This window comes from Spermophilus citellus (assembly GCF_964194105.1).
Source record: "Spermophilus citellus genome assembly, chromosome: 3".
NCBI lineage: Eukaryota > Metazoa > Chordata > Mammalia > Rodentia > Sciuridae > Spermophilus > Spermophilus citellus.
Window position 1 is genome coordinate 32,639,498 of NC_138184.1, and position 19,381 is coordinate 32,658,878.

General features: G+C 35.6%; 1 protein-coding gene across 5 annotated transcripts in view; it reads right to left on the reverse strand.

Annotated features, from left to right (window-relative positions):
• Positions 1-4,764: 4,764 nt before the first annotated feature.
• RBMS3 (RNA binding motif single stranded interacting protein 3) overlaps positions 4,765-19,381 on the reverse strand; it is a gene marked incomplete at its 3' end in the record, with an annotated part of 671,965 nt that continues 657,348 nt past the window's right edge. For all 5 annotated transcript variants that reach the window (XM_081285615.1, XM_081285621.1, XM_081285618.1 and 2 more), the window contains one exon: positions 4,765-11,266. In XM_081285615.1, coding sequence (XP_081141741.1) covers positions 11,260-11,266 — 7 coding nt within the window. The remainder of the gene's footprint in view (positions 11,267-19,381) is intronic.

Here is a 19,381-nt window from a genome sequence, read left to right on the forward strand (position 1 = left end):
GTTTAGAACTTTTGTTGTTTCTTAGTTGTAAAGAATGCTCAATAGTCAAAGAGACTGCACAAAACACGTATGTAATCTCTGAAACTGAGCATCTTTAAAATTGAATAATGAGTAGTTTTCAGAGGAATAATAGCTATTTTGGGGTTTCAAAACCAAACAAAAATGTTAGTCTTCTCTTCATGTATAATATCCCTGTGTTCATAAAAGTCAAGAGAACATGCAATTATGTAGAGTAAAATTTCAGACAAGATCATTCTAGATTGTTCAAATTCAGCCCTTTAATAGGAGGAGTTTTGCATGGTGAGTAGGAGAGAGCAGGGAGAGTGGTATCTTTCTAGGTGATGCTAATTTTGTAATTTTGGCTTACACTTGAGTATGTAGCTTGTAAAAATCATATGGATCATTTAGGGTATACGCAATTTTCTTTGTGATATCATTATATTCAAGTTAAAAGTAAAGTTAAGATCCAAATAAAGAGACAAGTTAATCACAGGGCAGTCAGGGACAGAGAAAGTACCTCAGACAAAGTACCCCCCCCCCGCCACACACACATTTACAATCATTTTCTTATGCTCTTTATACTTTTTCAGATCCTGTAAAGGCCAGAATTCATTACATTTTGCTAGTTATGATCATTTGTCTTGGAAATACCTCTTTGATGCAACCTGCTTATTGGTATGATCCCAGAAACTTCTTGGGATAAACTTACCTTATGCATGAGGTCTGCTGAAGATCTTACCCTTGGTTTTCAAGTCCAGTTTGTAGCTGATAAGTAGGTAATCTTGAATTGCTACCACCTGCCCCCTACCATCAGGCACTCCCTTTAAATTAGATGCCCTGTTGAAAGTCCCAAGAAAGCAGAAAGGATGGTGATGGGATGATGATATAGGATTATCCCTCAAATGGGTGGTGGTGGTGGGGGGTGAATGGAGCTCCAATAGCAGCTGAGCCTCTGTGCTTTCTTGTTCTAGTGCCTTGGGGGCTGTGATTTCAAGCCTGGCATTTTTGTCCTCTGGAATCTGGGCAACATTGCAAAATAGCTACTTGTTACCTTGGCTCATTTAATTCCTTGCCTCCTTTCATCTTAGGAATTTATCCTGACATTAACTTTCAGGAGTTACCTACCCTTGTTGGAATATTTTATGTTTTAATGGAAAACTTCAGAATATAAAAGTTCAAATTACACCTAGGATTTGATTTTCTTTACAATTTTTGTGCATGGTATGTGTGTTGCCTCTTTTTTCCTCATAAATAATCTGCTAAACTCAACATGGTGGCCCATGACTGTAATCCCATTGACTCAGGAGACCGAGGCAGGAGGATTGTAATTTCAAGGCCAGCCTCAGCAATTTAGCCAGGTTCATGTCTCAAAATAAAATCATAAAAAGGGCTAGGGATGTAGTTCAGTGGTAAAGTGCCCCTGGGTTCAATCCCTAGTAACAAAAAGAATAAATACTCTGATAAATAAAAGTTATGCATTTGGATAAATACAGAAGCTAAAGTTCAGGGAGAAAGAAAACTATTTTTCAGATGGTAGGTCTAGTTAGAATCCAAGATCTTTCCTCTGCTTCCAAAACACTTCTTCCCCTGCTTTGTGGTCTACCTTTAAGAATAAAATTATAAGGATAAAATGTCAGGTAAAAGAATAGTTATTTTGGGCCATGTATCCCTTCAAATCATATCAGTGGTTCCAGCACTATTATGAGGAAAATCTTTGGCATTTTATAGCTAGCATATCCTAAATTTAGATCCTGTCTGAACTCTGAAAACTTGGCTGGGTCATGTAACTTTCCACAGACCCACTTCCAGCATGTTAAAAATGTGGCCAGCACTGTACCTGGAATGATTGTGGAAAGATCAGTGGTAATATGTAACAGTTCCTACTAGAGCTATGGCCAGCCAAGAATGACAGATTTCACTCCTTTTTTGTTATCAAAAGAGTTAAATATCCCAGATAATTTAAGAAAAGGATAAGGGTAGTGCTGGTAAGGAGAGGAACTAGGAAATAGCAGTGAGGAGGGTAGCAGACCTTCCAAGTATCTTTTTTAAAAATATTTTTTGTTTTAGTTGTAGTTGGATATAATACCTTTATTTTATTTTTATGTGGTGCTGAGGATCAAACCCAGCAGCCCACACGTGCTAGGCGAGCACTCTTCTACTGAGCCACAACCCCAGCACCTCCAGGTACCTTGATGAGCCATGACTACATTCAAACCAGACAGCTCTTCCATTTACTTTGGATTACAAAAGTGCTAAACATATTGTATAACAAATTCCCTGATCTTATTCATGCTAAAATGTTGTCCTAAGCCAGTACTTACTTGACCGTGACATTTTTGCAAACAAGATCCTTATCTACTCTGATTACTAAAATGTATGTGGAGCATCCACACGGGGTGAATGCTGTTAAGAAAGGTATTGGTGGAAAAGTTATGCCTGCCTCCTTGACAGATAGGCCCTTTCCTTCCAGAACAAATCAGACAGGGTCAAATCAAGAAAAGATGAAAAAGGCAAGTTATTTCTCAGATAGAACATGTGAATTGTGCTGTGTTTCTATGACACAGTTATTAGAATGAATGCCCAATGCCCCTAAGCTCTGGGAACAATGGATCCTGCCACAGTGAGGTGAACTGTTTTGGAAAAAAAAAAGAATATTGGCGATTAAAAAATAAAACTAACCCAAGGTGCCTTCCACATTGGCATTGCCCAGAGTCATTTCAAAAGAAGAAAACTTTGAAGCTACAGATCTGAGAAAATGAATCTGTTTTTAAAAGCACACTCTAGCCCTTTCTAAGCATGGATCCCTGGGTTCACTCCAAGCCTCCTCTGAAAGGTATTACCTACCTTAGAGCATCCTTGTGAAGGTCGTGTGAATTCAAGTCTGTGGGAGCAGCTAGAATAGTGCCTGGCAGAGTGAGGGCACAGTTAATAATGAACTTGCTTCCACAGCCCTTTCTCACCGTGCTAATTTACTTTGGAAACACAGAATCTGGGAGGTGGGTTTGGAATCCATAGGAGACTAACATGGCAGCACCACCCGGCAACCACTTTACTATGATAGTAACTATGATTTCCACTAAGGGTTGGAGAAAAACCCTGGGAGAGAGGCTGCTTCCTCAGTTTCTAAAGATTTAAATAAAAATACAGTGTTTTAGCTTAATTAGAGACATTTTTATCAATTTCAAAGAAAAAAAAAATTTTAAATCTCCTGAGATAAAGTACCATGAGATTTCACTTTACTGTTTAGAAAGCAGCTACATGTTATCTTCATCAGTATTCCTTGGTTGGGGGGAGACAGGGAAGAGCATCATGAAACTTATTGGAACTCTTGAAAATTGACCAAGCAGTCAGTTCTTAGAGAAAATAAATTATAAAACATTAAAAAATAGAGATATTAGGACAGAAAAATATGATTGATACATAAGGGACAGCATACTAAATCAAGTTTATTTCTTCATTCTCTAGTTTTCTTCTTCTTTATATCTTGAAACCAAGGATTTTACACATGTGGATGCATTTCAGGAAGTTCTTCCAAAATACCTTGAAATTAGAAACAAAATTTTTATGTATGTGGTGGGTGTGGGTCATATGATTTCCTTAGAAGTCCTAAACACACAACAAACAACACATAAAGAGCCATTGTTTTAAACAAACTATAATGGAAAATGTGTGCTAAAGCCTGAATGTGTGTGCCCCTTCAAATTTAATGTAGAAACCTAACTCCCAAGGTAATTGTATTAGAAGGTAGGGCCTTTGGGAGATAGATTAAGCCATGAGGGTAGAACCCTCATGGATAAAGTCAGTGCCCCCCAAAAAACAGGCCTCAGGGGACTCATTGAAGACACATAAAAGGCACAACCGAACAACATATACATTGGCAGCTTAATCTTGAATTTCCCAGGATTCAAAACTATGAATAATAAATTTCTATTATTTAAGATTACCCAGTCTATGCCTTTTTGTTACAGCAACAAAAACAGATTTCCCATGTTTATTTAGTCCATTATAAATATACAGTGCTTCCTTGGTCTTTCTTTTTATATTTTTGTTCATACTCACATGCTTTCTCAGTTTATTTCTTATCTTCCTTTGCTGTATAATGAATCATGAATTGTATTCATTCCATTTGTTTTCCATAAGAGAATATTCCTGAGCAATACAGCAAAAGAGTATTATAGCATGGAATTCTTCTTGGCCCTTGAATGTGATCTCCAAGCTAGCTTGGATAATTATTGACCAAAGAAATATTGGTTATAATTATTTGCTTACCATAGTCACCCATAGGTTGGGAAATGAACACTTTTGAACTGGGTTAGCTGGGAGTTTAATCCTTGCAGGTATACAAATAATTCGTGTCAAAAGAAATTTCTTTATTGCTATATATATAACTTGATCCCTTGTGGCCTTCACATAAGATGTATCAAGTGGCTGCTGGATATTAGGCTTGGAGATAGGAGTTGGGTGGTTTCTGAACCCGTTGACATAAGTTCTTCTTATGAAGTGCTGAGAGGTAAGGGAAGACCTAAGAGAACTACTGGACTCTCTCTGAAGTCCCCAAACAGTGATTTTTCTCACGACCCCTTGCATGAATAGAATGCTTTCTCTAGTCTCACTTTTTGTTAAAGGGGACAACCCTTTCCTGGAGGAATTCCAACAATGTACCCAATGACATACAAACAGAGCCCCCTCTTACCAGCACACCCCCCACCCTCCAATAACACCACCACAATTGGTTTCTGGAAGAGTGCAGACAAACACAACAGCCCTACTTGATTGATTTTATTGTCATTTTTTATTGAAAGCTTCATCAAAGAAAACAGAAATTTAAACCTAACATCCACTGATCTACAGAAAGCCCAAGGAATAGGGGAAATGGTATTTCATTGGACTGTGGTACAGATGAAAAAATTAAAAATAAAACCAGAAACACCACAGAATTACAGAACTTTCCTCGACAGTCAGAGACAGCAGTACAAAAAAATAAAATAAAATAAAATAATGCTCTGAAATAAAGTTTAAAACTGAATGATGTTTCAGAAGTTCCATGATGTTGAATATGGCCTGAAATAAGGGTTTTTAAAAAGAAGCTGTGTCCTATTTTTCTTAGAAACTGAATGTCATAACAAGTACTTTTACACGTTTTTCTTAAAATTAAGATTCCAATTATATCCTTCCTTTTAAATAAAGGGAAACATTTATTTCCAGAGTGAAGAAAACTTTTCCAAGTATCTCTTTGAAATAATTGTCACAGTTCCTAAAAGTTATGGAATAACTCTTTTTTTTTGCATATGAAGAAATAACACATTTTGGGGAGGAGGACAGAGCATCTTTCTTAATCATCTAAGACTGAGGGGTTAAGGACAAAGTATAACACTGATGTTAAACTTTGAACTTATTTTAAGGTGATCATAAAAATATCCACTGGAGTGTCAAAGTCATTCAGCCTTGATATAGTAATGCCAAGTTAAAAAAACATATGCAATTTCTTTCTTTTTTTTTCCCCCTTTCTTTTTGGTCAAAGAATTAAAGTAGGAATAAGAGTGCACATTTAACCAAGAGTTACTCTTATATTATCATAACAGAAATTGTGTTGATCTTTTCTATTGGCTTAAATTTCAGTAGAGTAAATGAAACCCAAACAAGCTTCTTTTGAGGGAAGCCAAATTCTTTACCACGGTTTTTTTTTTTTTTTTCATTTTTATTCTGCAAGAATACAGCCAACTCTCAATTGTTTGTGGTAAATGGAAAAAGAACATTATGAATTCTCAAAATCCATGGTATGTAATGCACGCACATTAATTTTGCCAATGATTTCTTGCAAACACCTTCCATAAAACAAAATTTAAGAAGAAATAAAGTAGACTGATCTGAATTTTATTTCCAATTGTTTCTTTTCTCCACCCTCAGGGTGAAATAATAATGAAAGGAAACAGAGCCCAAGGCCTAATCCTTGAGAAGAAAAGACAAAACACAGCTACAAAGTAGATAATTAGCCCTTCAAAAATTGAGAGTGATTGTATTTTTGCAAAACGCAGAAATTGGGGCAGTATTAGGAAAAGCTCAAGTGTGACCCAGTAGCCTTGTGATTCTTCCTGCAGGCACCAAACTCCATCCCACCAGAGTTTTGGCTTGAAAGCTTCCTGAATAGAAGAACTATTTCTTGATCCATTAAAGTATTTTCCCTCCCAGAAACACATAGAAGCGAATATTTGAGAAGTCATCCATCCCTTTTTTGTGATAGTGAACATCTCCATGTTGGGATATAAAACTAAAATAAAAGAAATCAGTAATCTGGGGTGAACTCTCCTCTCCCACATCAGAAAAGGTCTTTGGGACCACATAGGGACTTGGTATTTAGTTTTCCTATTTTCCTGAACTCCATATGCAACTCGCACAACTAATAGTCATGCCCAATAACATTTGGATTAAAGGACCGATTTTATATTTTAAAAAGTTTTGGTAGGAAATGTTAACCTTGAGTCAGACCCAACTGTCTTCCAATGCCACCCCACAGTGGATGTCATTTGTAAAGCAAATTGATTGGTTAATGAAATCCCATTATCGCTTTGCCACAGGGAGAGTATAGTGTACACAATCAGTGAGCCTTGTTTAAATTCTGTCAATCCCTCAGATTGAAGTGAGAAGCTTGTCAGTTCCACTGGACTCAAAATTTTGAAGTATGCCAGCCACATAACACAAAAAAACAAAGTCTCATCCTTTCCTCTCCACTATAGTCAAAATAAAAATATTCTATGATGTGTTAACACTGTATTACAACGTGTGATTCCTCAAATGCACTGAATGTTATTATACATGTATATAAATATTGCCCCTTGCTTGATTTGAAATCATATAAAAAACATTGATCACTAAAACACACTTAAGAAATTTTATCTGCTTATCTGCTCCTCTGATAAGTGGTTCATGCACTCAAATTAAAAAGGAGACCAATTTGTCAAATGCATTTTTAGTCTACTAACATCATAACTGTTTCTGGAGAGCCTGTTGAAACTTTTTTATAATCATGAAGAAATTCTCAAGGTCCTATCCCAATAAAATTTCCTTTTCCACCAATGGGGATTTTAGGCCAGTGCAAAAGTAATTAGGTATATAATAGACACCCTGATTATTTTTCAAATAAAATTTCTGGGGTGGAAGAACAAAATGAAGTCCGTTTTTGGTCATACATGATCTAAAAGTGATTTTAAAGCAGTTTGGCAATGAGGCCCATGATGTATTTTGTTGGCATAGGGAAATAATGCAAACTGTTTGCTCCATCAGCTTTTTTCAGCTCTCGGTCTTGCATTTCCAATGCACATGCTTTTAAAACCAAGTAGTTTTGCATTACAAGGGGTGGAAGTGAGTCATATGCTTTCAAAGGTGGCAGGTCTGTTAACAGTCACAAGAATTAATTTAAGCGAAATGTGGAGACAATATTCTAAAGCGTTGAAATTTTCCAAGAAAACAAACTAATTCTAGCCAAATTGAAATCAGGTGGAGGATTTTTTTTCTTTCAAATATTTTGTGATTTGTTAATATTCAAAATATGTCAGCATTTATGACAAGCAGTATTCATCACCTGCTCCTGTGACTTTAGTTCTCTTGGGCTACATTAATTGTCCTTAGAAGACAATGGCCATGCCCTGTGAATGTCCAGTTACTACATACATTGCTTCTCCTGACAACACCTTTTCATTAGAATAAACCCATTCTCCCACTGACCTAGTAACTGAGTTTAGATGAGACAGTGTTTGTCTTACATGGATTGTGGCTTTAGTTTGTTTCCTAATGGGTAGGCTAAGTCTTGGCAATTGCAGTCATAAAGAACCAATTTTAGATATTTCAATAAATACTTAAAAATCTGGTGAATCAGAATACTTGGAAAATCAACTTCAACTTTAAAAAAGGTTATAGTCTTAAATAGTACTAAAATCACCACACTATATACGGTGGATTAGATCAGAATGCTGATGCCCACATATATTGAACACATATTTTGGTTTTCTTTCTTTTTCACTTAGAGTAGCACTGCTTACCTGTGGATGCGCCACCCCCAACCCCAAACTGGACACTTGGAAACAGTTCTTAGGTAAGATGACAGGAAAAGGGGGCAAATTTGAACTTTGCTTTTTTCTTCTTTTTGGTTTGAAATTTTATAGAATGGCATGACATAAACAATCTAAACACAAAACACACATGGACACATAAAATGACAGGTAATTTCCTTTTGCCTGAAGTAGCTTTAAAAAATTGAGATTACTGAAATTTCATAGTTGAAAAAAATGTTTCTGAATGTATAAATAAAGCAGCAGTTTTGAATAGAAACAGGAAGTTACCTAGGCACATTCATCAGCCACATGGTAGCTACCTCTTAGCCTCATTGTTGATTGTGTAAATGAGACTTTCTTTGTATCACATTAATATTTGTTTTTTGGTATTTTTTTTTCTTTACATAAACAAAGGAAAGCATGTTGGTTTCATATTCAAATGAATTATGCCTAGGATAATCCTTATTTATACAAAGAATTCAGAGAGTGAAAAGGAAGAACAGAAAATACAGTTCCCAAAGATGTTTTCTTATACCCCCTGTAACTTGGGGACCCACTATTCAAAGGCAAAACTTAAGTGCCACTCTTGCAATACCTGGGAAGCTGTAGGATACCAAAGAATGTGTTATTCTAGGATTCTCTCTAGAAACAGAAAACCATCAGGAAGGGTGTGACCAGCTGAATTTCTCTGTAGCACATGTGACATTTCCTTGGATACACTTTTGCTATTAGTTTGACTGCAGAGATATGGAGCCATTCTGTAGGTTTGAGCTTCCAATATCTGGGGTGGCAAATAAGAGAACAAAGGTCCATTTAAATAGTGAAAAAAAGTGGCAATTTTCTATGAGTCCCCCTCCTTACTCATGTTGCCCTAACAAGAATATGATTTATGTTTTGAATTTTTTAGTTTTCAAAAGCCTACCCTGTTTTCTTCTACAGTGCACTTCATGTATTTCTTTCTTCTTTATGGAATAAGTCAGATTCCTGTGACTTCTTTAGTTTGCAAAAAGATTTTCACCTATTTAATTAAAATGATTCATTTGCAAAGCCATTTTAGCAATTGGTTCAATTAGCAAAATTCCATTCTGTTGTCTCTAATTTCAGGTAAAACTGTATAAGTTGAACATGGACTTGATGAATCAAAAATGCAAAGATGTTTTCTAGGTAAGTCAATTTAATTTTAAACAAACTTTTGCATCGTCCTAAGTGCATATATCTCCTTTGGCTTTTATCATTGATCAAACCTAATTCTTTTGGTTCTTATTGATTAAAAATGATACAATTACTTGATTGTCAACTAGCATTTTTCAGAAATTCCATTAAGAGAACCCTCAATCTTATTAGTCCTGCTTGCCTTGGATAATTAAACTGAAATGAAACGTCTGTTTTGTCTTTCTTTCCGGCATCACCAAGATATGAAAAGAGGCAAAAAGAAGATACCCCCCCTCCTCAATTGCACAATCAAGGTGGCTATTCATGGTGGATGATGACAAAAGACTGAAGTGAGAAGACAAAACCAGGAGGTGTTAGAATTTAGAAGGAAGACTGTTACAAAATGAGACCTTCTCAGAGACCACTCACCATTGCACACAATATTACTCAGCTTTTCTGACAAGTGACCTTTCAGATCATGTTCAGGAAGCATCTTTAGTTCAAAATTCATACAAAGAAATTCCAACCTGTTAAACAAGTGTCTTGGCTTATTGGTGGCCATCAGCACAGGTTTCACTATTGAAGAGAGTTAGCAAGGAATCAGATAAAGCCTCTTGGCTCTATCAATTGGTACCCACGACTCTCCTTGCTATAACTGTTGAACACAGCAGGTACAAGCTTCTAATATCAACAAAGACTTAAAAAAAAAAAACACTTTTTTTTTCTTTTGCAGTAAGTAAAACACCAGTGGAAGATAGTTTAAACAAAGGACAAAAAACTGGTCCGGCCATGTAGGTCAAATAAAAATTTTAAAACAAAACAGAATTAACAACCTCTACCCTCTGGACTGTAATAGGGTGTCACTTCATCTTTGGTATAAAATAGGCCATCCATAGGCTGAATTTGATCACAACTAGGAAAGACTACAGAAATTGTCAACAATTTCTCTATCTATTGCTTTTTTTGTTTTTTGCACTTTTTGACCATAAGCTCCTATCTACTTAAGTTTTTTTTTTTGTTTTGTTTTGTTTTTTAATGCTCTTAAGCTAGGTTTTGCAATGTGACAAGCAAAGCTGACTAAAAACTTTGTAAAGCTCATAAAAAAGACTGCAGATAAAAAGCACTAATGCTTTTGCTAGCAATCACGCTTTGTAAATAAAAAAAATCTGCATTCTGCCCCCCAAACACGCATTATTTCTAATGCAGTTGTTTTAAAACCAACATGAATAACTTTACCATAAAATGTTTTAGCCTTCTAGAATGATTTGTGTCAACACTTAAGACAAAGTTCATGAAAAGTCCCAGCATTTCCCAATTCTTGCAGTTGCCATGGTTTCTTTTATCAACAAATTTTCTTCAAATGAAGAAAAAACATTTTCTTTTAAACTATACAGTTTTTTTTCACCCTAAAAACTCATAGTCTTAAACTTCTGTACCAGTTAAAGCTGGCACAATATTTCCATTTTTCTTGATTTTTTTTTTAACAAGACGTTGACAGCTTGCCTTGAGAGCCTTTGACGTCCTTAAAATTAAGGCAATTAAGATTCAAGATAAACCTTACCTACATATTTCTAAAAAAAAAAAAAAAATAATAAAAAAACACAAGATTTAAACAAAAAAGGAAAAAGAGAGAAAGTAGCTTAGTTACTGAGCAAGACAATTTGTTCCAATTCTGTTTGCCCACTTCTTGACATCAGGTTTTCTGTTAAAGAAAAAAAAAATAAAAAAAGAATCTATCTACACTTTCAGGTAAATTCTGAATTTAAATGTTCTAGATAAAACATAAAACTGTGATGTTTAACCCCCTCTTCTTGGGATTTTTTTTTTCTTTAATTATAAAAAGAAAAAAGATGGCAAAAATAAACTGTCAGACCACATAAAGGAACCATTTGCACAGCACATAAAAACTTTTTGTTTTCATCGAGTAAAGTATAAAATTAAAATAAAAAAAAAAAAGCCTTCCATTGACGCCTGTGCAAACTGGAAGCCAACTAACTTCTTGTTCAATGAAGTTTCTTCATTCAAGGCAAAGTTTCAGATGAACATTCTTCAGTTCTGTTTATGGTCTGTGAAAACAATTGAATAAGAGTGACTGTTACATCAAAGCAGCTTTGAAAACTGTCTTCTGTGCTCTTTTCTAGCGAGGACGTTCAAAGATATCAAGCTCAAGAACGTGGTCAAGAAAGATATTTGGAAAAGCATAGTTAGCCTATGAAGTTGTCAAATGCTGCCAATTTCACATAAATATATGTTCAAGCTAGAGAGTTTGTTCACATTAAAAATCAAGGTAAATAAACCAAGAATACCTTTGGATTCCAACGCAATAAATATTATGAATAATCATCAAATAGGGCTCAGAGAGACAGCACTCCTGCTATGGTCTAGATATGGTCAGAACATGTTCTCCCCAAGGTTCATGTTTTGGACTCTCCATCTTCAATGTGGAAATGTGGAAGGTGAGGTTGGAACCTTGAAGACATGGAGCCCAGTTGCATGCCATTGTGTGTGTGCCTTTGGTGGGGATTAAAGTTCTCATGGGATCCTGAGTTAGTTCTTGAGGGAGCAAGGTGTTACAAAAGAGCAAGCCCCTTCCTTCTCTATTTTGTGCTTCTTGTCTGATCATGCAATCCCTTTAACACTCCCACCATGACGCCTTCTTGTGGCCCCAGAAGGGGACTGTCAAGAGGCCATAGAGATAGGAATGTTCAATTTTGAACATTCAGCCTCCAAAATTGTGAGCTAAATAAACCTCCTTTCTTTATACACTATCCACCTTTAGTAAATTTGATTTAGCAACAGAAAACAGGTGAATAATACAACTTTCTATGCATGCAAGTCACATTTAAATGATGGTCTCTTTCCTCCAGGCACAGATTATAGCAATAAGCTCTGCAGGTTATTTTTTATACCCATTTGCTTCATTTAGCACAAAGGGTTGTTAGGTACAGGTAGGCAGATTGCTTACTATACAAGATGCATGGTTAAGGGAGAAGGGCTAAGTTTTAGCCAACTGTCTTCTTCCAAATCTATATAATCTGATACAGGACTGCATCTGCCCTAATCAAGTGGATGGGCCTTATTGAAATTCACATAATGTCCTCAACAGTGTTTTATTTTTTTATTTTTATTTTATTTTTTATTTTATTTTATTTTATTTTTTTGTAACCGACGTGATTCTGCAATCTGCATTTGGGGTAAAATTGGGGGTTCATAACCCACTTCAATCTAATGTATGAAATATGATATGTCAAGAGCTTTGTAATGTTGTGAACACTCAACAGTGTTTTAAAACGGATAATATCTTGCCTAAAATGGCCTCAAAAGATCTCTTTTTCTTAATTTGCATAAAGCCATCATGTGAGCCAGCTGTGGCTATTAGGGACCTAATTAATTTGTTCCTAGATCATGCAAGAAAAGCAACTAATTGATAGAGTGAATATTTCATTTTTTTTAACCAATAGTTTAAGTCTCTGAGGATATATCATTTTCTCCCTGGGGTCACATGAAAAAGTAGGATTTCTTCAAGAAAAAATGCAATTAGAATTCTCATAATAGCAACAATAAAGGGAATTTTATTAGTAGTAGCTATAAAAACCCTGGTCAATGTTTTAGCTGTCTTTCTCTGCCTTTGCAAACTGTAGGCTGACTCTTATGTATTTCTAAAATCTATCTTTTCTATGAGAACCAACATTTTTCTTTCCTTGGTTTTGTGTTTTGGTCTCTTCTTTATTTCCATTCCCATTTTCCACTATATAATAAAGAGAAAAAGCCTAAAACACCTAAATCTCTATGCTGAGCAGCTCAACTCAGTAAGTTGTCTTACTCAGTGGTGGCACAAAAGACCCTCCCTGCTCAAGTCCTCAATAGGCACTGATCTCAGAAGCATCAGTTTTTATGAGTTAAGCTGAGCATGGTGGCACATGTCTGTAATCCCAATGACTCCACTTGACTCAGGAGGCTGAGACAGAAGGATTGCAAGTTCAAGGTCAGCCTCAGCAACTTAGTGAGACCCTGTCTTAAAATAAAAAACAAAACCAAAAAGGGCAGGGGGGGTGGGTGGCAGGGATGTAGCTCAGTGGTAAAGTTTCCCTAGGTTAAATCCCCAGTACAAAAAAAAAAGCATATATATATATATATATATATATATATACACACACACACACACACACACACACACACACACACAAACACACACATATATACATATATATGTATATATATATATACATACATATATATATATATATGTGTATACTGTATGAATATATAATAAATATATGTGTGTGTATAAATGTTAAATGTTAAAGCTGTAGCTGCTTCTATGTTTTAAACTTTATACAATAATTTCCAACAGTACCCTTCCATAATTTGCTTTGTCCTTAAAGGGTCCTCATTGCTACATGAAAACAAATAAGGAGAAATAAAGGGCTGTAATTTACATGTTCATGGTTCTTAGCCGAAGTTGAAAGGAAAAAGGTGTTGCTGTTTAACAGAATTAAATTCACTTCTCTCCACTCCCTCTTCCTTAGATGAAGTGTGAATGTGTACATTTACACAGTATTTATGGGTTGCCCCATATTTATAAAAATAGAAGCATTCTAAATTCTCAAGTTTGTGATCATTAGTATAGAGAACATTTTAAGTTGGACTCTGAGAATAGCAAGAAAACAAGTTGAAACTTAGAATAATTAACACGTGAAAAAGATGAGTTTGAAAACTATTTGCAAACTGTGAAGCACTGAACACAGAAGGTGGTGTGACTCGTAAGTATAATTACATGTCATCACTGTACTGACCACTTTTAGGAATTTGGTGTTCCCACAGTTTCATTAGCCATAGAAGAGTTGAGGCATAAAAATAAAATGCAATAGTATTTTTTTTAATGTCAGGATGAATAGACTCATTTTGAATCTTCTTATCAGCTCCCTCTCCAAAGAAAACAAAAAATAAAAATAAAAACAAAACAACAACAACAACAACAAAAAGATAGTTTACAAGTTGGGAAATAGCAAACCATATTTTTGAAAGCTAGAATTCAGTATTTAAGAAATCCACTGATTCAGTATTTCCCAGAGAAATTTCTCATAGACTAGCTTCATGCAATGCTATATATATTAAAAAAAGTATTCTGTGGTCCAGGGTTTGGAGAAAAAAACTATACACTTAACTCCTAATACTGGATTATCTACAGGTAAACTAAACAAATACTTAAAGCACAAAGAAGAATAGAAGGATAAAAAAATTCAAAACAATGCAATGCTTTATATTACTATGAAAATAATCAACACATAGACAATTTAAAAATTTTGTTAAACTTTTAAAATAATTTAACATATTTTTAAAAAATATCTTGGAATTCCATAGGAGGAAAGGGGCACGCACCATAATCTTTCAGGAAATAAAGTATTGGAAGTATTTTTCTGGTCTTCGATATTGGGGGTTGAACCTAAGAGTGCTCTACCATTGAGCTATATCCCCAATCCTTTTTAGTTTTATTTTGAGACAGGATCTTGCTAAGTTGCCCAGGCTGGTGTAGAACTTGAGATACTCCTGCCTCAGTCTCATAAGTAGTAGGGATTACAGGCATGGGTCACAAGATCCCGCTCGTTAATACTGTATTATAATAGTTTTGGAGAGAGCTCTGATTAAAGAAAGCATTTGGCTTGGTTTAAAGCAGTGTATCCTTGGTCTGGGGTTGTAGCTCAGTGGTACAACAGTTGCCTAGCACATGTGAGGCACTGAGTTTGATTCTCAGCACCACATAAAAGCTATTTTATTTTTTAAAAAGCAGTGCATCCCAACATAATTTGACTAGGAAGTGCTTGGAGCACTTTCCAACCCTGACTTGCGGCATGGTGGTAAATCTCCCCCCCCTCCCATTTAGATACCTAATTTAGGCTCTTTGGAGAATGGCCCAATCTTCTCACTTTGAAGAGGAAAATCAAGCTCCAAATAACTGAGTAGTAACTGAGATGTCACAAAGGTGGAGTCAGAACAAAGGGCTTATGGTTCTGCATGATAGAATTTAAGTTGTTTGAAGACATATTTTTCAGATCCTAGTTAGTTTAAGATTTCTTTCATAACACAAAATCAAATAAACAAATAGAAATCTTGGGTGAAATTAGAATTTCCATAGAACTTCCAAAAGAAACCACAGTGTACATTTCCTCCTGAGATAAGAGCTGAGTGTCCCTTTTGCATCAATAGCTTCTCTTAAAGAAAACAAGAAACCATAAGTATAAATGTGTGGTCCTGTAGTTTAGCTTGGAAAGTGGAATCTGGAATGGACAGATCACAAATATAGTTGCATAATTCATAGGCCTGTCATTTATATTTCTCAAACTTTTCTCTTGCAATCTTTGGTTGCAATGGGTGTAACTTAATTTACAGTATCTTTAGTATAGACGCTTTGGTGTTAAATGTATGTGTGATGTATTAAGCTACTTTTCAGGGGCACTCTGCTACCCTAATTAGAATTTCACACCCCACAAGAGGTCAGCTAGCATTTAATCAAAAAGGCCAGAGGTAGTACAAGTACTTTAAGCTATCCATATCTCCATTAGCATAATGATTGTTAGAAATGGGTTGCCTAATGAAAGTAGTGGCATGTTAATTAGCATAATGATGTTGGAAATGAGCTGCCATTTGTGAGATTTGGCATATTTAAGAAAATGTGGATTGGCTAAATTATTTTAGAGATACTCTCCATTATACTAGGAACAGGAAGGATATAAGAATTTAGGGAAATGTATAGAATACAATTCACTTTCGGATACTGCTTGAGGATTGATTTCAAATCAGAATTGTCACAGAGCAGACTCTGAGTGGCTTTTATAAGGACGACATAGTCCTATAACTAGAATACGGTTGAATCTAACCTGAGAGAATTTTTTATACCAGGTCTGGTCAGTTAACTTTAAAGAACAGAGCTAGGAGTTTATTAAGTGTACACAGCAAGCTGTGTAAGTTGTTCTGTGCCTGCTTTCTAACAAATGCTTGCTTAGTGTCTCTGAGGGTGCTCTTGCATCCCTCAAACTCTTCCCAGTGATGGTTGCCAATGAAAAGGAACCCACTTTGCATGATCCAAAAGCTCAGCTTAATTACCAGTGTCTTCCTCAAATGATTCTGAAGAATCTGTCTTACCATGACCCAGGTCAGATTCTCTTGACTGAACCTGATTAAAAATAAAACCTGGATAGAGTCTCATGAATTACTTCCTTTTATAAAATTCCAGGAGTGATTGCCACACCCAAATGTAGTTTGTTTTAGTATATTTTTTTATTTCATTCACTATTTTGTTTTTATTGTTGTTTCAAGTCAAAAGCTTCTAAGACTGTATCATGTCCAAAAGAGGAAGTTGAGAACATGCACAGAATTTATGAACATTTTTACCAGGTTTAAAAAATGTCTGCAGGGCAATAAAAGTGGTTTTTGCATGTCATATTTTTGAAATGTTCCATGTTCCAGAATGTTTCATCTTTGTAGCACTGAGCATGAGCTGTAGAACATCCTGCCACATACATTCCCGCGTGAGTGCAGAATCTAATTCCTCCAATCAAGGAAATTCTCCTCATAAGTTTTACCACTGTGAGGACATGGGATGGAGATTTCATTTCAGAATATTTATTATCTTTGGAAAACTCAGCATTGTCAACCATAAAAATCCATGGCTCAAGAGAAATTACCGTGGTGTGTAACCAAACTTATACACATGTTTCAATAGTGAAAGTTGTATGTGCTAACATTCAGAATTCCTCAAATACTTCAAAGAGTAGAGCTTATTAGAATGGACTCATCACAAGGATAATTAAATTCCTGTCTTTCTCCAGAAAGTAACACCCTTATGGGTTTTTATCTCATCTGCTTCTGTTAATGGCATGAAGAGCTTCATTGATTCCTTTTGAATTTTGAAGTCTTATTTATGTTTTTTCTTCTTTCAGTCTATCTTCCACTCTACCTTCCTCTTCCCACCATTGCACCTACCATGGTGACACTTCAGAACTTTGCTACTTCTTTCCTAAGTCATAGCAATAATAGCACTGCTGATTTCCCTTCCTATCAAATTCATTGCCTACTTTGGCTGAAAGAGTAGTAGTCATAGAACAAAGGTAATGCCATTCAAGCAATTCAGTGTGGCACCTGATATAACCATCTAGATCTAATCAGCTTTTGTACACAATTCTATTACTCTACCTCCACTTCTTGAAGAAGCATTCTGAGCTCCCTTCCCACCCTTGGACTTTGATCAAACTGTTACACCGTCTAAAATGTTGCTCCTGCCTCCAAGATTCAGTTCCAGTTGCCATAACCACCACCAAGGCATACCAAGCCAGGAAATATGAAGTGCATTCTCCTATTACTATAGCGCTTTAAAAGAGAGTCATGTTCATTTTCTTCCATATAGAATGCATATTTTCTGAACATGGAGAACTAAATCCCAGCCTGGATTGTAAATCCTGAGGACAGACCATGTCTACTGGTATAACTGGTTATGATGCTGTTATCATGCATGAACTTGGCTCTGGCCCTGGAACGGTTGCCTCTAGTCTGCAACACATCAGCCTCATGTTCCCACCAAGGGCCTACAAATGGCCTATTTCCTCTCCTTAAAATGCCTTGTTTCCAAATTTCCCCAAGATTTGCTTCCAATTGTCTTTCAGAACCCAGGCCTATATGAGAGGTCTTCTCCAATACTAAATCCTGGGAGTTGACCTCATCATTTTATATCCCCTGGAATATTTGAATGATCTGCTTTGTAATTCCGTCTTTTTTAAAATTGTTTTTTGATTGATCTATTGATTATAAGTGGAAAATAAACTCCAGGAGAGGAGGGAAGAAATCTGCTTTTTTCATTGATAGTTTTTTAGCACTTAGAATACTGTCACATAATAGGTGCTCAAAAAAAAAAAAACTGCTGACTTGATGAATGAAAGCATTATTTCCATTGATCCAGAAATTATTTAGCTGCTAGTAGGAAAGTTCTAGGTCATAGAAACCCTTGTTTCCCTTCTTTATATCAGTTTATTTTTTAATGTTTCTATTACATTTTTAATGTTTATGTTTGTTTATGTCAGTTTATTTATTATGTCAGTGTAGCCAGAATTTCCTATCCTTGACATGGAATCGTCCTTAATATCTGATCAATTTTCTCATGTGGCATCTTTGATTAATCCATCTTTGATTTTCTTTCAGTAAGAATCTGATTAAATTGGTTTAGTAGTAATTCCCCACTCCTGCTGTCTCCTTTTAATAATTTTCCATTCACTCATCCCTTCCCTCTGTTGATTGGCTATAAATCTCCACCTGCCTGTGATCTATTTTGAGTTGGGCCCAATCTCTCTTCTCTTTTGTGACAATCTTGACACACTGTGATAATTATAAATAAAACCTTCCTACTGTGCTAACAAGTGTCAAATATTTTTTTTTTTATTAACAAGTAAAATGACCAAGAAATAGAGCCAAACTATTGAGAGGATCATCTGGGAATTCTCTGTTCACCAGGGGTTTGATTGTAATGTACAAAGTGGAGCACTTTGCACGTCAAGTTACCTGTGTGTAGACTTTACTATTGTTAATTCCTTTGGTTTCAACAAAAAGCTCTCAAATTTTAGTCTGTATATTTACTCAACACAAAGGCAATTTATTTTATGAGTGGCTTAAGAACTTTCAAGAGTAATTCTGTCTACTTGATGTTTTTTTCTTTGCCCCTTAACTCCTAAGTAGGAACCTATTTTCTATGATTTGTATTTTATGGTATCCTTTTTTTTTTTTCCACAAACATTTAACTGGGTGTTCAAAGCAACTCTGCAAGAGAAGTGTCACTTGTTTTCATTCAACAATAAAATGGAATTTCTCTATGAAGTTTCATAGGTGAATACTGGAAATTTTTTCAGTTTTCAACTAGACTGTTTCTAATACACTGAACTGTCAAATTGCCTCATTATTTTATCATCATCAGAATGTTCCAATTCTTTGGATAAGTATGTGCCTTTGGTGAAAATTAATGCAATGCTTCCCTCTCACAGTGAACACCTACATTGATTCTGTTTGGCCATGACTTGTTTTGTCCTATGCAACAATACCCCAGGAGTCACAAACAGAATTAAGAATGCTTGATCTCTTTAGACTTCCTTTGTTGCTGTCTTGGAAATTCTGAGACTTCCCTTCAATTAGCTCTCAGA